Consider the following 18,008-nt stretch of genomic DNA (forward strand, 5'->3'; position numbering starts at 1 on the left):
GAATTCAATGGACAGAGGAGCCTGGTGGGCTACAGTCCACAGGTCACAAAGAGTCAGACACAACTGAGCAACTAATATAATACTTGCCTAACACAGATTTGCCTGTGCTGAGGACTAGATGGCAGTTCCATATACAGATCTGTCAAAATTAGCCAAGAATTGAAGTGTTTATTTAAGGAGCACCTTGATACCCAGGTAAAAACCACCCTGTGGCTGAAGCTGATCTCTGCTCCTTGAAATGGAAACAACACAGATAGCCCAGAAGCACTCCACCTGCCCATGTTTTTCAGGACTCTTTCTTTGCTCTCATATCGATTGCTAATCCTTTCTATTGTGTTAAAGCACCTGAGTTGTTTGTCTTTCTTTGCAGTATCTTTTCTGTTTCCTTGGAAGGTAAGAAAAACCTGAGGATGTGCAGACACACTCACTGCTAAACCCACTCACATGTTCCTGGACTGACCCATTTTCTGTGTTGAGAGCACACGATGGCGAGATTGGAGGATTTAATGCTCCCAGAGTGCTTCGGAGCATTTCTTGTATTCTTAATTAGATTTTTTTAGTGGAGTCTGTCAATCTGTGGCTATAAACAGTGCCTTCTGGGTTTCTGATGACATGATGAAAATATAAATGGATTCTGCAGATTGCATTTTATTATCCTCAACATTAAACACTCAGAGCTAGTGCTGGAGAGGATCACAGTCTGATAATGTTGATTAAATAACCTCAGGCCTGGACTTCTGTGCTGTTTCATTGCCAACCCAAGCTGAATAGATGGAAAAGGGGACGACAAAGAATGAGATGGCTGGATGGCATCACCGACTCAATGGACTCCGGGAGTTGGTGATGGACGGGAAGGCCTGGCGTGCTGTGATTCATGGGGTCGCAAAGAGTCGGACACGACTGAGCGACTGAACTGAACTGAACTATTGTTATTAATGAGACTGTAGCAGTGTCATTGCCATTAGAATATATGCCTTCAGAAGGCAGTGGTGTAGGGTAGTGAAGCCCTGGCCTGGGTGAAGGGAGGTATGGTTCTAGTTTCATCCTTACTGATAGCTAGCTTATGACCTTGAGCAAGTCCTTTAATTTGCAGGACATTATTTCTTCTCATCTTTAAAATGAAGAGCTTGTTGTATATAACTTGGACTTATTCTGGTGTAGTGAGAAGGGACATGGGGTTGATCTATAAGATTTCTGGCTGCTGTGTGGGAAGGCTAGAAAATAAGCTGGTGTTTGTTTGCTGAGAGGTGATGGAGGCTTACGCTAGCGTGTAGTGTACAGATGGAGGGTAAAGGATAGATCTCAAGTGCATTTTGGAGAGAGGAACATTGCTCTTCTTGATGGTTTGAATGTGTCTGTAAATTCCTGGTGACGGGAGATGCTGGTGCCATTCATTGATATGTAGGAAACAAGAGGTGGAACAGGTTGGATCAGAGGACAGATGTCATGAATTTTGTTTTGATCTTGTTAAGTGTGAAATATTTATTAGGTGGATATGTTAAGTGAAAAATTGGGTGTTTGATTCTGAGCTTCAGGGGAGAAGGGTGAATGCAACACATAAAAACGTATTAATTATCATATGCAAGATGCTTAAAGGCAAGATATAAGCTCTTAAAAGTGAAAGAGTTATCAAATGTGAGATATTTAAAGACCTGGGGCTACCCAGGGAAAAGAAGCTTGTGGCTATAGAGAGAACAAAGGAAAGGTGAAGAAAGGAGAAAAAGAACCATGTTTTACACTTAGGAAATGAATGAAGTAGAGTGACTTAAGGCAACAGAGAAAGGAATGTTTATTGAAAGAGTCAGGAGGAAAATCAGGAGTATCTGGCAGTGGGGAGTCCTAGGAGAGGCAAGTGATCTCAAATGGAAGGAATGGTTCACTGCCACGATGCTGAGACCTTGATTCAGATCAGAGGAGACAATGTCTGTTGAATTAGATGGTATGGTGATGTTAGAATTTAAGAGGAGAACCAGTAAAGCATGGCATCATTTAAGGTCAGGGAGGAAAGATCTGCAAAAAAGCACTGGAAAGAGAGAAATCATAAAGGAGATCTATGGTAATTCTAATATTGTGGCCAATGTTGACAATGAAGTTTCTTGAGCTCTTTTTATGGATTAGGCACTATGGGAAGGGTTTGGCATACACTCATTTATTTACTCTTACTTAATTCATTTACTGTTCATGCATTTGGAGGAGGTATAATTATCATTTTGTAGGTAGGGAAGCTGAAGGTTGGTGGAAGTTCATTAATCTGCTTATGATTTAGCTTGTACTAGTGGAACTCCGGAGAAGGCGATGGCACCCCACTCCAGAACTCTTGCCTGGAAAATCCCATGGGCAGAGGAGCCTGGTAGGCTGCAGTCCATGGGGTCTCGAAGAGGCAGACATGACTGAGCGACTTCACTTTCACTTTTCGCTTTCATGCATTGGAGAAGGAAATGGCAACCCACTCTGATGTTCTTGCCTGGAGAATCCCAGGGATGGGGGAGCCTGGTGGGCTGCCGTCTATGGGGTCGCACAGAGTTGGACACGACTGAAGCGACTTAGCAGCAGCAACAGCAGCAGTGGAGCTCAGTTAAATTTGCAGGTCTCCACTCTTAACCCTTTAAGAATTCTCAGTGAATTCAAAGAGGTCAGGTGGATGAGCTATGATGACAAGAGTAATAGGAACAGGCTACTCATGGAGGGGTTTGGACAGTGAAAGGAAGGAGAAAAATGAAGCTGCATTAAATTAGGTGTTTTAGGAAAAGTGGGAAATCATTATGCTGTTAGCACAGAGATGAAGGATGCTGGGGACTGAGGGGTAAAGTTGAGATAAAGCTAGCACCTACGGATAAGAAGAAAGGGGATTCAGATCTTTCACAGAGGAAAGAGAAAGCGTATTAGTTTCTTTTGAGTGGGCAGAAAAAGATGAAATGATATGAATAGATATGGTCTGTAAAGGAATGTTGGGTGGGGGTGCTAAGAGAGGTGATCCTAAAGGAAAGTCTGGCTCGATGGTCTTAACCTCACTGTGATTCAACAGACAAGGTCGTGAATTATAAAATGCAGGTGGCAGAGTCCACAGGGAGGTCACTCTTGTACTCTCTGTTTAGGAATGGGGAACTAGTGGGAAACAGGGAGACTGATTGCCAGAGTACCTTTCCCTCCCCCCATCTTCTTGGATGTCTTTGTTGTTTCAGGTTCAAGTACAGCCCATACTTCTGACATGCAGGTCCTTTACCACCTGAGCTATGTCTATTGTGGCAGAGTCAGACATGACTGAAGCGACGCAGCAGCAGCAACCTCCTACCACTCTCCCCTCCCTGCCTTCCTCCCCCTGGTCTCAGCCCTCAGGACTTTTCCTCTTTGTTCAAATAAACCTTTGTACAGGCCTTTGGGTTTGCCTGGGATGCCCTATTAATCTCCTTCCTCTGAGGGATCCTTTCTTCCTGCATTGGGACCTTCTCACATGCCAGTTCCTTAAAAGCTTTCCTTGACTGTCTCAGGCAGACAGAGTTCCTCTCTTTGCTCAGACGCTGTACAGAATCAGCTGTGTGTAGGAGTGTGAACTCTGCAGTCACACTATCTGAGGTTAAATCTTGGCTCTGCTAGTTACTAATTTTGTGTCCTTGGCCAAGTTACTTAACCTCTCTGTGTCTAGGTTTCCGTGACTTTAAGATGGAAGTGATAATAATCAGATCTACCTCATAGGGCTATTATAAGGATTAAATAAATTCATATGTGGCACACATTTAGAACAGTGAGAGCCTAAGGAAGTTGCTATTTGAATGTGAACTACTATCATTCATAAATTCATAAATAATTTTCTTTAGTTGTACAGCTCGTGTTAATTGCTTGCTCCATGCTCTTGCCCATATTTTTCCTCTAATACCAGCTACTGTTTTGTAATGCTTTATCTTGCCTTGTGGACTGTGGATTCTTACTGAGTAGGGTCCAAATCTTGTTATTTTGATCTCACTCACACCTCTTAGACTATCTAACCTGAGGTAGGTATTCGGTAGATAATTGTCGGTTGATTGCTAATTCTGGCTGAGATAAGAATGACTTGAGATGGTTTGCAAAGAGTTTCCATAGGATTTTGATTTGATTTTTCTAGCAACCCTATTAGGGTAACAGAAATAGCAATGGATTTATTTCTCAGTAAATGTGAAAAATAAGAGCAATTCTATTCTGCTTTGTTTTGTTAGGTTTAAAATGAGACTCTTTTTGTTAAATATGTCAGATATTCTCAGAACGGAAGTGAGCATAATGAACTGCAAATAATCTTCTCTAGTGAATTAAAGAGATATAATTTTCATTTGCCATTGGTAGGAGGAAATCAAACCTGTTTTTTTAACAATAATTTAGATAAAATGTCCCTGTCTTCCAAAGATTCAGTTCAGTTCAATTCAGTCACTTAAGTCCAAATATAGTAAATTTTGTATTTTTCTCCCATTTCTTGAATGCAGGCACCATTACTTTGCCAGCAAATAGAATCTCTTCTTAAGATTACCATAATAGGATTTTCAGCATTTATTTAAAATCAGACTTGCAATTTATTAGTGGACTGCAGTTTGTCCACCAGATTGCTTTAAAAAATCCTGAATATTTAATATTTCGGAAATACAATTTATATAAATGGTAATGATCAAGATGAAAGACTGATTCTCAGCAGTCTTTGACTGTTCATGGCAACTGCTTAATAACGATGGAAACAAAGTAATTAACAAAATGTGGCTTTATGACATACAATGTGTTAAATTATAAACACATCATAAAAATGTTACTATAAAATCATGTGGTTTTCTGTATTAGACTTTATTTTGAACTCCTCCAAATTTTAGTTATTCGAATGGTTTAGAGCATTGACATGGACAAACTCAGAGATGTAATTATCTTTTAGTTATATGGTAAGGAAATTGAGTACAGATGAGCTTGTTACCAATAATTACTTGCATAAAATAGTGTGATGATATGTCACGAAATCCTCTTGCTTCTGCTTTTGGTTTGATTGCTAAGGTAGAAGAAGATTCTTATCCTCTAAAACTATCAAGGTTTTGGTACATTATCCATTCGTAGACTGTTTTAGTCTGACAAAGCATGTCCGTTCAACAAATATTTTGGTTAGTAATGAAAGTGAATTAATTCTAAACCATAAAGTAGGAAAAAAATCTGGCATTGGCTTCTCCTGAAAGGCTTACCGGGCATAGTTGGTGATGTAATTGCCACCATAAGTACTTCTGAGGACCCCCATGAATGGGAGAGATGTATGCAAGTTCATAGTGTCCACCCCTAAAATAATGGTAGTGTTCAATAGCTTCGTCCATGCTCCCTTTCTAGGGTTTTCCTCCCCTTTGTTTGTTTTCATGCTGAATACCTTCAGAGAACTGTAGGAACTTTGGCTTTTACTGTGAGTGAGATGGGGAAGTATGGAGCGGAGGTGGAATGGAGTAGTGACGTGACCTAACTTGACAGGATTACCCTGGCTGCTGGGTTGAGAATAGATGGAAGAAGGCAAGGGTGGAAGCAGTGAGCCAATTGAGACTCTCATCTCGGTGTAAGATGATGATGGCTCAGAGTAACGTGGTAGACGTGGTTGGATTCTGGCTAAATTCTGACGGGGAATCGACAGGGTTTGTTACTGGGTATGATTGGGTATGGAAGATTGGGGTCACGTGTGACTAAGCTGAACAAATGCGAGGGTAGACTTGCAAGGACTAATTGGTATGTAGGTGAGGATCAGCAAGGTATGAAGAGCAAGATTTGGTGGGGTGATAAAGTGCTGTTGTGGAGAAGGCAATGGCACCCCACTCCAGTACTCTTGCCTGGAAAATCTCATGGACGGAGGAGCCTGGTGGTCTGCAGTCCATGGGGTCGCGAAGAGTTGGACACGACTGAGCGACTTCACTTTCACTTTTCACTTTCATGCATTGGAGAAGGAAATGGCAACCCACTCCAGTGTTCTTGCCTGGAGAATCCCGGGGACAGGGGAGCCTGGTGGGCTTCCATCTATGGGGTCGCACAGAGTTGGACATGACTAAAGTGACTCAGCAGCAGCAGCAAAGTGCTGTTGACATTGCATGCTTCTCTTCCCCTCTTAGCCCCTGAATGCTTCTGAACCTGGGCTCTCTTCCCATCCACTTCACGTACCAGATCTCCATCTTTTTAAGGGCTCTATTAATCTTCCCATACTGTTATGTGTCCTTGGAGAGTGATCACAGGCTGATGGCTTGGCCAGTGCCTTGTCTGGAAGGTTACTGAGAGTCCCCTGTCAGTCAGGGTCCAGGTGGGAAGATTAGTGAGGAGTTTGGCAGTCACTTTTCATTTCCCCTGCTCATGGTCTATTGGTAATGGTGGCTGATTCTTGGTAGTTATTTTGCTTTTTTGAAAAAAAAAAAAAAAAAAGTAATGGCTTATGCTATTACAAAGAGAACGGTAATTAACAGTCTTTACTGTTAAAATATGCAATGTGTGGCATTGTAAATACATCATAAAGATGTTGCTAAGATGGGTCATTGAGACAGGTCATCCAAAATCCTGATTCCAATGAAATGTCCTCCATTTCTGAGTATGAACTTCGGACTTACTTAATATACAGGGTCAGGGCTTTGTAAAATTTACTTTACATATGAGTCACATGGGGATGTTTTTTAAATGCTTGTTCTAAGTAGGTCTTGGAGACAGTGGAAGAACTGAGAGCCTGTATGCCTAACATTAATTCCAAACGAAGATGCTGCTGTTGCTACTGGTCTGAGGACCAGACTTTTCAGTGGCACAGTCCTTGTTGAATTTCTGGAGTCTATTCAGCTGTTGACCCTCCTAACAAAGGTTCAGGTGCCTCTACACTAAATAACCTGGACTTGGAAGAATGGATGGCATTTGGACCAGTGGAGAGCAGTGTCAAGGTTATACGGGGACCTAATGGACACAGGAGATGGGGGAAGGAGGCAGAGGAGAGGAACAGAGGTGGAAATGAGCACCTTCCTCCAAATGCATGGTGCCTACTCTTACTTCTACAATTAGGTGTCTAGGAAATTGTATTTGCTCAGACTACATCTTGATTAGCAGGCTGACTTTAGACTATTAAACCAACTCTACTTGAAATTTTTTAGTGGCTATGCATCACATGCAAAATAACTTTAAGTAGTACATAGGAATTTTTAGATGGTTCATGAGCCACCCATATTGGAAAGTATTATTTCCTTTTCAGTTGTCTCCAAGAGTATATTTAGAGTTGCATTACTTCCTTCTTAAGTATTTGCTGTAATTTACCAGTTAAGCCTTCTGGACCTGGCATCTTTGTTTGGGAAGGTTATTATTATTATTATTATTTTGGACTGGTCTAGGGTTGTTTGCATCAAAGAATGTATTTATTTAATTCATCTAAGGTGGTGAACTTATTGGCACAGATTCATTTATAATATTTCTTAGTTATCCTTTTAGTGTCTATAGAATCTGTAATGATATCATGTCATTCCTGATGTTGGTGATTTGTGTCTTTCTTTTTTGACTAAATACCAAAGATTATCAATTTTATTACCTAAAGGTTTATCAATTTTATTTATCTCAAATAACCAACTTTTTATTTTACTGATTTTTTCCTCTATTACTTTCTGGTTTTCTACTTGATTGATTTCAACTTTGGTAGAATTTTTCCTTTTTTATACTTAAATTGGGCTCAATTGTCATGAGGTAGGAGCAGACGTCAATGCTTTAAGATCTTTTTTTAAAATATATTTTCCCCATATACTTACTGCCTTAGAGTCTTTCCATACATTTTATATTTTGCCATATTCTTTCACTACAAAATACATTCTAATTTCTTTTTATTTCTTCTTTGAACAATGGGTTGTTTAGAATTGTATTACTTAGTTTAAAATATTGGGTTAAAGATGTTTGCTGTTAATTTCTAATGAATTTGTTTTAAGTTTGTGGGGAATTGTTTTCTGACACAAAATTTGGTCTACTTCAATAAATATTTATTGTGAACTTAAGAGGAATAATGTTTATTCTGCTGTTGTAGGGTGGAATATTTTAGAAATGTCAATTAAGTCAATTTGGTTGATAGTGTTGTTTAAGCCTTCTATATCCTTATTGATTTTCTGTCTGCTTATTCTATCAATTATTGAAGAGAGATATTAAATCTCTGACTCTAGTTGTGACTTTATTTATTTCTCCTTGTAGATCTATCTGATTTGGTTTGTGTCTTATCTTGAAGCTTTTTTTTTTTTAATTTGGTGTAAAAATGTTTAGAATTATCTCTCTGATGACCTAAACATTTTGTCCCTATAAAATTACTTTCTTTGCTCTGGTATTATTCTTTATTCTGTTGTTATTTAGTTGCTAAGTTGTGTCTAACTCTTTGTGACCCCATGGACTGGAGTCCACCAGGCTCCTCTGTCCATAGGATTTCCCAGGCAAGAATACTGGAGTGGGTTGCCATTTCCTTCACCAGGGGATCTTCCTGACCCAGGGACGAACCTGCATCTCCTGCATTGACAGGTGGACTCTTTAACCTCTGAGCCACCAGGGAAGCCCATTCTTTGTTTTAGAAGTTGATGTAACCGCTATAGCTTTCTTTTGATTAGTGTTAGCATGGTATATCTTATTCTATCCTATTTTTAACCTATTCATATCTTTCTATTTCAAGTGTGTTACTTGTAGGCATCACATAGTTGGGTCTTGCTTTATTAATGCAATCTTTCTTTTACTTGGGGGTGTTTACACCATTTACATTTAATGCTCTGATTGATATGGTTAGGTTTAAGTCTATAATGTTGATATTTGTTTTCTATTTATTACATCTTTTCTGTATTCCCTTTCCCTTTTTTCTTTTTTATTGTTAGGGTATTTTTTTATATATAATTCCATTTAATCTTCTTTCTTGACTTATTCAGTTCAGTTTAGTCGCTCAGTCGTGTCCAACTCTTTGCGACCCCATGAATCACAGCACGCCAGGCCTCCCTGTCCATCACCAACTCCTGGATGGAGTTCACTCAAACTCATGTCTATCAAGTTGGTGATGCCATCCAGCCATCTCATTCTCTGTCATCCCCTTCTCCTCCTGCCCCCAATCCCTCCCAGCATCAGAGTCTTTTCCAGTTAGTCGACTCTTCGCATGAGGTGGCCAAAGTATTGGAGTTTCAACTTTAGCATCAGTCCTTCCAATGAACACCCAGGACTGATCTCCTTTAGGATGGACTGGTTGAATCTCCTTGCAGTCCAAGGAGTCTCAAGAGTCTTCTCCAGCATCACAGTTCAAAAGCATCAATTCTTCAGCGCTCAGCTTTCTTCACAGTCCAACTCTCACATCCATACATGACCACTGGAAAAACCATAGCCTTGACTAGACGGACCTTTGTTGGCAAAGTAATGTCTCTGCTTTTATAGCTTTATTTTAAAATTTTGCTATTTTAGAGGTTGCTTTAGGATTTACAGCATGCATATCTACCTGGCATATTGTAGATGCCAGTAAATACTCACTGAGTAAAAAAATGAATGCCTTGGTGCCCAGACCAAAAGGCTACTGAATGTCAGAGGCATCAAGAAAAGCTGTCAGTACTCACCACGGTTCACTCTTTCCAAGCTTTTATTTTGCTTTTTCACACCATGTTAGCATGGGTACTGGCTTTTTTCATACTGTCTTGATGTTAGTCTCCCAAGGTTAGAAGTTCTGGGTCCTCCTCTCTTGTTCTTAATGTTTTAACAAATGGATTCTTTATCCTTAGGTGGGACTTTGTGCAGGCTTTATTGAAAGTGTAGGTTGGGTCTTCAAGATGAAAGAGGCTGTGACCTTGACTTATCATGGCCAAACTGCCAAAGTAACATCCTTATCAGGAAGAACAGATATTTTTAAAGTTTTGAATAAGAAAAAACTTCAAAGAAATGGTCTATTTAAGATTAGCTGAGCTAAGCAAAGTTACACATGGAAAGGAAACTCAGACCTAACAGATTTTCCCCATTCCTGGAATGCCACCAGTTATTTAAAGTCTCTTGAAATATCTTGAAAAAGAATCATTGAGCTTCCTGATTGAAAAAGAAAAAAAAAAATTATTTTCTGCTTTTCTTTTCCAGCAAGTAACCGGCAGAAGTTTTGGTGATAAAGATTTTCGGACAGGATTAGAAAATGGAATCCTTCTCTGCGAGTAAGTATAGCCTATATTCCGTTGGTTTTATTCAAGAAAAATCATTATTGCTATTCAGTTTGTCTGCAAAACGTATAGAATTTGTTTGGAATGCTCACAGTTTGAATCTGAAATTAAAAAAAAATCACTTCAGTGGGTTAGGCAGTAAATATAAGCATATTGGTGCAATAGGGAGTGGTGGGAACTATGGCAATTTCAAACTGGATAAAGAAGGAGTATCTGACAGCTGCTGCTCAGCTCCAACCAACTTTTATAGTGTAACATTTTGGGCCTAAGTGATTGGAAGGATGTAGACCAAACTGTGGTAACAGTAGCAGCTTTTCTCCTCCTTATTCTCTCCAAACATGAACAGTTTGTGCCAAGTAAAAGCAGTGCTTCTATTGACTGAAAACCTCTTGAAACTTGCCAGGTGATGTTCCTCAGTAGACCTACTTCCCTGAGGTATTTTGAATATATTTGATTCATGCTGTTGACAAAATAACTGTGGTGTTCAGTTTTTATGCTTTGAATATGGGCTTTGTTGTAGAGTGCTCTTGTGATGATGTAGTCAAGAAATTTCTGTGTAGTGATTCCAGGCATGAAATTAACTGTAGCCTTAATACTTAGAGATGGATGGACGTAAATATCAAATCAAGATTTCAGAGTTTTGAATTCCTTTAATAGGTTCTGTAATTAGGATATTTATTTTTGTTTTATTGAGTTGAAGTGTACATGCATGAAATGCAGAACTCCTAAATATGCAACCTTATGGGTTTGGGGAACAGTGTACCTGTACATGCATGTAACCTACACCCTGATCAAAATATAGATCAGAAAGCTCTCTCATGTCCCTTCCCAGTCAATCTCAACCACCTATAGAAAAGCACTGTTCTGATTTCTAGCACAGTATCATCTGTTTTGCCTTCTCTGGAACTTTATGTAAATAGAATCACACAGAATGCAGTCTTTTCTTGGTGACTTGGAGAATATTGTTTGAGACCCACTGATATAGTTGACAGAGCAGGGGTGTTGGAGGCTGGGAATTAAAAATTCAAGTCCTTTCTTCATGCCTTAAATTATTTAACCTCCTTGCGTCTCATTTGCTTCTTTTTAAAAGGGTAGTAAAAATTTTACAGCTCTTGCATGTTTCATAAGCTTTTTGTAAATTTCAACAGGATAATGTAGATAAAGTGCTTTAAAAAACCACAACATTTGCTATACAAATGTAGATTTATTATGCAGCAGTTTTCAACACAGTTCACGTCAGCGTTGATATTTCCTGCCTTCCACTGCCCTTCTTTCTTCAAAGAGTAATTTATATTCTCTGATTGCTGTTTTCATACCTTCCTTCCTGTGGAGTCTCTTCCCTCTTCTCTTGCCTTACCTCGTGTTTTTCTCTTTATAAAGTCTAAATCAGAGCTCATCTGTTAAGTGAACCACAATTAGTTCAGCGTCTCACAGAGACAAGCTCAAACAGGCTCCAAAGGCTTCCCTTGTGTTCTAACGCCTGCTTCTCCAATGAGTCTAGGCTTGACCCTCTCCTGATGTTAACAGATTCACCAGAATCCAGTCCAATTTAGGTGCATCTTGCTCTCTGAAATCTGTTGAAGTGGGTCTTTGGAACCAGCTTTTGTTTGCCTAACATCAGCTCCAAAGATTCCTATAGGCATCCACCTCTCCACCATGTGAGGAAATCTGTCATGGAGTGATGTCTCTAGCCTGCCTTTGGATTAGATGGGCTCACCTTAAGACAAGGCTCTGGATCCAGAGACATCTGCACACAGGGACTTTGTTTCTTACCTGGATGAAGATGTTGAGTTAGAGGATGGAGTCTCATGTGTGGAGTGGTACCAACCATTGACCCTTTACAAACACATTAATGAATGTTAGGGTTGTTCCGAGGTGGAGAGGTGGAGATTAGATCCGGGCCATGGTTGGGAAATACTATCATTAGACAGCATAGAGGCACAGATCATAGCCAGGAACGTCTTTAAATAAATTATTTAATAAAGAGTTTTGAGTGCTGACAGCCTGTGGATGAGCTGAGGAAAATGGCCAGCATGCATAACGTGGACAAATGTTTCTGTCTGGGTAGGTAGAATGAAAACCCAGGACAAGTGAGTTATTGTCTAACTCCTCTAACCACAGGGGATTAGACCTGCTGGTGGATTTGAAGGAGTCTGGCGATTAGGGTCAGGCTTCCCCATGGGACTCCATCTGGCAGCTTTGGAGCAGAGTGTGTGATTGTGGAATGAACTGGAGTGGTGGTCTAAAAACCATGAGCACAGGCCCAGCCAGAGCCTTGGAGAGAAAGCTGAGGCAGTAGCCAGACACACAAGATACAGACAAAGTTCTAAGTGCAGGGCCTACAGAGCAACGAGAGATAGAAACAGGACTCAGGGCTGGATGTACTAACCGTTGGTAGCAATGGAGGAAGAAGGTCCCCCTCTCCTTGTTGCTCAGGGGCATGGTTAGGTATGAGCAGAATAGAAGTGTTGGGCTGCTGCAGACTGAGATTAGCAAGTATATTTTTCTGGGACTTGTATGCAGAGACCAGTCTGGCAAGGAGGGGGACTTGCCCCATTCCAGGCGTGGAACTGGTTGATGGTAGGGCTTGAAAGTCAGGGGGCTCAGTTTGGAGAGTCTCCGGAAAGTGAGGGTTCCAAGATAATAGGTCTATGCAGCCTGTCTTTGGAGAGTAGTGAAAGTTTTGTGAATGCTGGTGATTAAGCAGTTCTAATTTACCATCACCACCCAGGTAGCAACACTTGAAAATAGAAGAACTGCTGTAATTTCAAATTTTGAAAGCCAGCAGTTCAGCTCTTCTAAGGTGGACTGGCTCCAATTCTTTTAACCATGGGGAGACACCATGCTCTCTGTTCACTAAAAATTTCGTGGGTGGTTTGTGATTCTGAAAAGTTAAACCTCACAGTTCTTCTCAAATGGAAAGGTGTCCTGGGCCTGGGTCTGGTTTTCCTTTTTACCAGCCTGGTTGTAGATTTACCTGTGGCCTGTAAGAACTATTAGGATACCCAGTTCACAGAGCAGGTAACTGAGGCACAGTGGACTAAATCACTAGGCTAAGATTGTACCCTGGAGGAGGGTATGGCAACCCACTCCAGTATTCTTGTCTGGGAAATCCCACGGACAGAGGAGCCTGGCAGACTACAGTTCGTGGGGTCGCAAAGAGTCAGACACGACTAAGCGACCAAGCACAGCACATGATTGTATCAGATGAGAAAGATTTCAATTCAGAAGTATCATTCCTTTGCTTTTATTCTTAATCATTGTCCTGTGTCTAGAGCTGGGATTTTAATGAGAGAGAAAAGCAAGAGGTTACGGAGGGGATGGAATTGGTGCCAGAAAACCCAGAATATGGGGAGAGGGCACTACAGAGGATGACCACTGGGTCTCAGCTGAACAGAGGAAGAAGGACTGTTTGGGGTTAGTAGTCTTGGAAACATGTAAGCATCAAGGGCCTGGTGGTCCCTCTTAAGATAAGAAGTCCAGTTCAGTGAAAAGGAGGGCATGAGAGAGCTGTGGCTGTGGTCAGTGGACAGTGTAGTGAAGTGAAACTCACTTAGTCATGTCCAGTTCTTTGCGACCCCATGGACTAATTCTCCAGGCCAGAATACTCAAGTGGGCAGCCTTTCCCTTCTCCAGTGGATCTTCCCAACCCAGGGATCGAACCCATGTCTCCCACATTGCAGGTGGATTCTTTACCAGCTGAGCTGTCAGGGACAATGTAGGGGTTTCAGTTTCCTTAGGTAAGAGCTGTCAAAACTTGATGGTCACTAATGAAGGTGGTGGACCTGGAAGACAGCAGAGATGGGAGAGAGAAAAGACTGGCACCTACAGGCAATGTATAAGATGGAAATTGAGTAGCTTCAGAATCACCCCAGGAGCTCTTTTACTGTGCCTGTGAAATGCAATACACTTGCCTTTGCATATGTATGCCCACGTATTAGTAATCCTTATGCATAAATGTATAACTTACAGTAAAAGCAAGAATAAAATAAAGTACAGGTGCCAAATAGAATTATAGTACTATAGATGTATTTTTGCTCTAACTTTCTCTTTTGTTTTTGCCAAGTATGTAGTTGAAGTTTGGAGGTTAAATACTCCAATGATGTGAGCTCTCCCCTGAGCGTTATATAAAAGGCCTAGGGTCAAAGTGTGACAAAGCTGCAAATGTGTGACAAGTGTCATGCTGTTAGAAATGTTAAATGAATACCACATTGTATCCTTGGGGACTTCAAAGACTTTAAAAGGAAAGCTACAAAGACCATTCCCTGAGGAAGCTGCTCCCAGTACAGAGCCACTCTTGACTGCCATCTAGTTCCCTGCATGCAGTTCACACGAATTGTTCTGAAGTATTCCAGAAATGAATGGTTCTGACTTGTTTTCCTGAGACTTTATTATTAGATAGAACTGGGAAGATTCACCTGGAGAAGGGAATGGCTACCCACTCCAGTATTCTTGCCTGGAGAATTCCATGGACAGAGGAGCCTGGTGGGTTACAGTCCATGGGGTTGCAGAGTCAAACATGACTAACACTGTGGAATTCCATCTATATCAGGAGTTGGCAAATTTGGGCCCTCAGCCTGTTTTTGTGCAGGCCTTCCTGCTTGCTAAGAATGGTTTTTACATTTTGAAAGAGTCGTAAACAAAAGACAAATCAAAACAAAGCAAGAGTTTGTGTGGGGCTCCTAGAGCCTAAAATGTTTACTACCTGGTCCTTTACAGAAAGTTTGCCAGCGTGTGAGGACTATGGACTTGATTTTGGTTGTGAATTGCTTACCCTCATAAAGTTGAGTTTTCAGTGCAAAGTGCTGTTTGGGTAAATCAAATGCTTTTTCAAAGAAGGGTTTTTCAGGAGTTTCTTTGTAAGTCCCCCCAACAACTTGCTATTTTGAAATTTTTTTAACTTATGGAAGAGTTAGAAGAATAATGTAATGATTATCCATCTGCCCTACAACTATATGCAAATGGTTCAGGGAGAAAGAGGCATATACAGAAAGAGATAAAGCTCGCATAGCAAAATGATAATAATGATAATGGCATGCAGTTGCAGGATATATTTCTTCTCTCTTCTCTGTGGTTTGCTTTCTCATCCTCACCTCACACTTTTCTTTCTCTTTGGTTACTATCCAAATATATATATTTAACAAAAGCCAGCCTATATCTTTTTATGGGGAGCATGGTGAAAAGTGAATGGATTTGGAAACTCCTACGTTGAATCCTGTGAAACTGTTGTATCAGTTGACCACAACCAGGCAGATAATGTGATTTCACATGCTTCAGCCTAGTGGACGGTCCAGATCCTAGATTCACCCCGTATGTGTGCTTAGGCAAGTTACCTCACCTCCCTGAACCCCAGTTTCCTTATCTATAAAAACAGACGTAATTGTACCTAATTCATTGAGTTTTTCACAGAAGTAAATGATTTGATAATGGATACAAAACTCTTTAGTGCTTGAAACATAGCAGGCACTTAAGTGTTAGCTTTTCTCCTCTCATCCATGAAATGGGGGAAATTCCTATCTCATCAGATCCCTGAGAGATTCCAGTGAGAGAATGCATGAAGTGCTTGGCAGTGTCTGGCCTGGGCTGGCACTCTGAATCACTCGCCGTTTCCATTATTATTGTTGGAAATAGGCCCACAGTCAATTATAAGTATGACATAGTCAATGCAACTCTGTGTCACTGTGCACACAACAGCTCTCTCCCTGGGCTGTCAGCAAGCCACAGGATGGACCAATGGGGGGCCTGCTTTCCTAGCGTCTCTTGCTCAACTTGTGATCAAACCAGGCAAGAACATTTGGGTCCCTTACAAACTTGATCATCTGTGAATAATGAATTTTGGCTGGCAGAGCTCGAGGCCAAGAGCGATTGTTTTGAAAACAGTGGCCTTGACCTCTGTGGTGACGTCATTTCCTCCGGCTCCCTCCAGTCTGTTGTGGGTTCTTTCTCTCGGAAGCTGTTCCAGGACCCTCCAGGCAGAGATGATGGGCTCCGCTCTGGCATCTACCTGTGCAGCCTCCGTGCTAGTCCTTATCACGGTGCTCGACCTCTTTATCCCATAGTTGCTTCCTGTACCAGACTAAAAGCTTCCTGAAGACCTCTTTTATTTATCTTTGGATTTCCCCTTGGACACTGGTCTGGTACATAATACATCTGTTACAAACAGCTGTTGGATAAATTGAGTCCAGTAGAAGGCAATCTAGTCATCATTAGATTAGATCTAATCATCGTTAACTTTCTCCCAATTCTTGCTGTCATCATTAGTATTATCTCCTTCTCCTCTTCTCTCTTTCCCTCCCCAGTCAACTCCTCCCTTGCCTACACACACACACATATAGTTTTACATTAAGAATGAACCCATCCCTGAGGACTGGGAGTTCAAAGGATGGAACTGTCTATACTCTTTACCTGTAAGATTCTCCATGTCTTCTTAGGAGTCATGGAGGTAAACTTCTGGGGTTTATTCTAGACACATTTTGATGGAATGCAAAGTCCAAGTATGTTGGTCTGCAAATAAGTGACCAATAAAAAATGTCTTAGTGGATTTTTGTCTCAGTCCTTATATTGCTGAAATAGTTTTCTGAAGATAAGAAAATCTGCTGGCAAACACTTGTTTATATCATCACTGATGAATGAACTACTTATTCCGAGAAGAAGGACTTGTCTTAGATTCTTGTCCTGATTTCAGCATAAACTGTGGGGTGCCAAGAATATGGACTCATATACTAGGACAGTTGGGGAGTTGATGGCATAGCTTTCCATGGAGACATTTTGTCATATGGAGGACTAACTGGAGATCGACTGTGTTCTGTTCAGTCCCACATTAGGCACTAAGGGGCATAAAAAAGATATATAAGGCTCGATCCATGGTCCTCAAGAGTTTTATAATGTGCTTGGGGATTGACATACACACAAAGCAGTTGTTACTGTGTAAACCAGTGTGTGAGTTAATGCAAAGGTAACTAAGATTTAATCCACCAGGTGTAATAAGAAGTTAAACAAGGGAAGATGGTTGTAGTTTGGGAGACGTTTCACCAAGTGACTTTTACTTAAGATGAGAAAAGGTGAGGGAATGACAGGGGCAGACTATATAGGAACAGAAGCAGAGGAAAGGTCTGGGGACAGGAATGAGGATGCTGTGTTTAGCAAATAGTGGAAGTCTGCCTGGCGGGACTTTCTTCATCCAACTAACGTTTTTAAGAACCTGCTTACAGGTGTGGCCAGTTACCATAGAGACTAGTAAACTAAACCATAACATAACAGGAGTGCCAAAATGAACTCCAGAATCTGAACCCTAGTCTCTTGTGTGATGTTAACCTAAGGTTTCCTGGAGGAAAGGACATTTAGGTGGAGTCCTAAATGAAGAGCAGAAATTAGCCAGGAAAGAGAGAAGAGAGGTAAAAGTAGGGAGAAGTCATTATCTAACCCAAGAGAATAACATGTTTTGAGATGTTCAGACATCATCTTACCATGCTTAATAGAGAAGCTCCACGTATCGGAGGAGCTGCAAGAAGACTCATTTGGCAAAAATGTAGAAAACAGGGAGGATAATGATATGAGATGAGGGTAGATGAAGAAAAATAGGCAGGGTCAGGATTGCACAGGGCCTTTGTAAACTGTAGAAGGAGTTTTGGGGTATGATTTCCAGAGCAATGGAAATGAGAGGAATTTAAAAGAGATCAATAGGGAACTTCCCTGGCAGTCCAGTGGTTAAGAATTGCCTTCTAGTGCGATTTGATGGGAACTTGGGTTTGATTCCCTGGTTGGGGAACTAAGATCCCACATGTTGCCAAGCAACTAAGCCCACATGTTGCAACTACTGAGCCGACACGCTCTGGAACCTGTACACCACAATTAGAGAGAAGCCCATGGGCTGCA

The 18,008-nt window shown here is 41.0% G+C and overlaps 1 protein-coding gene across 22 annotated transcripts in view; it reads left to right on the forward strand.

Moving 5' to 3' along the window:
- Positions 1 to 18,008, forward strand: part of LIMCH1 (LIM and calponin homology domains 1) — a 367,162-nt gene that overhangs the window by 139,602 nt on the left and 209,552 nt on the right. For all 22 annotated transcript variants that reach the window (XM_055435132.2, XM_055435131.2, XM_055435134.2 and 19 more), the window contains exon 2: positions 10,057 to 10,127. In XM_055435132.2, coding sequence (XP_055291107.2) covers positions 10,057 to 10,127 — 71 coding nt within the window. The remainder of the gene's footprint in view (positions 1 to 10,056; positions 10,128 to 18,008) is intronic.

The sequence above is a fragment of the Moschus berezovskii genome, chromosome 5 (genome assembly GCF_049115385.1).
Source record: "Moschus berezovskii isolate FMDL1 chromosome 5, NW_MosBer_1.0, whole genome shotgun sequence".
Taxonomy (NCBI): Eukaryota; Metazoa; Chordata; class Mammalia; order Artiodactyla; family Moschidae; genus Moschus; species Moschus berezovskii.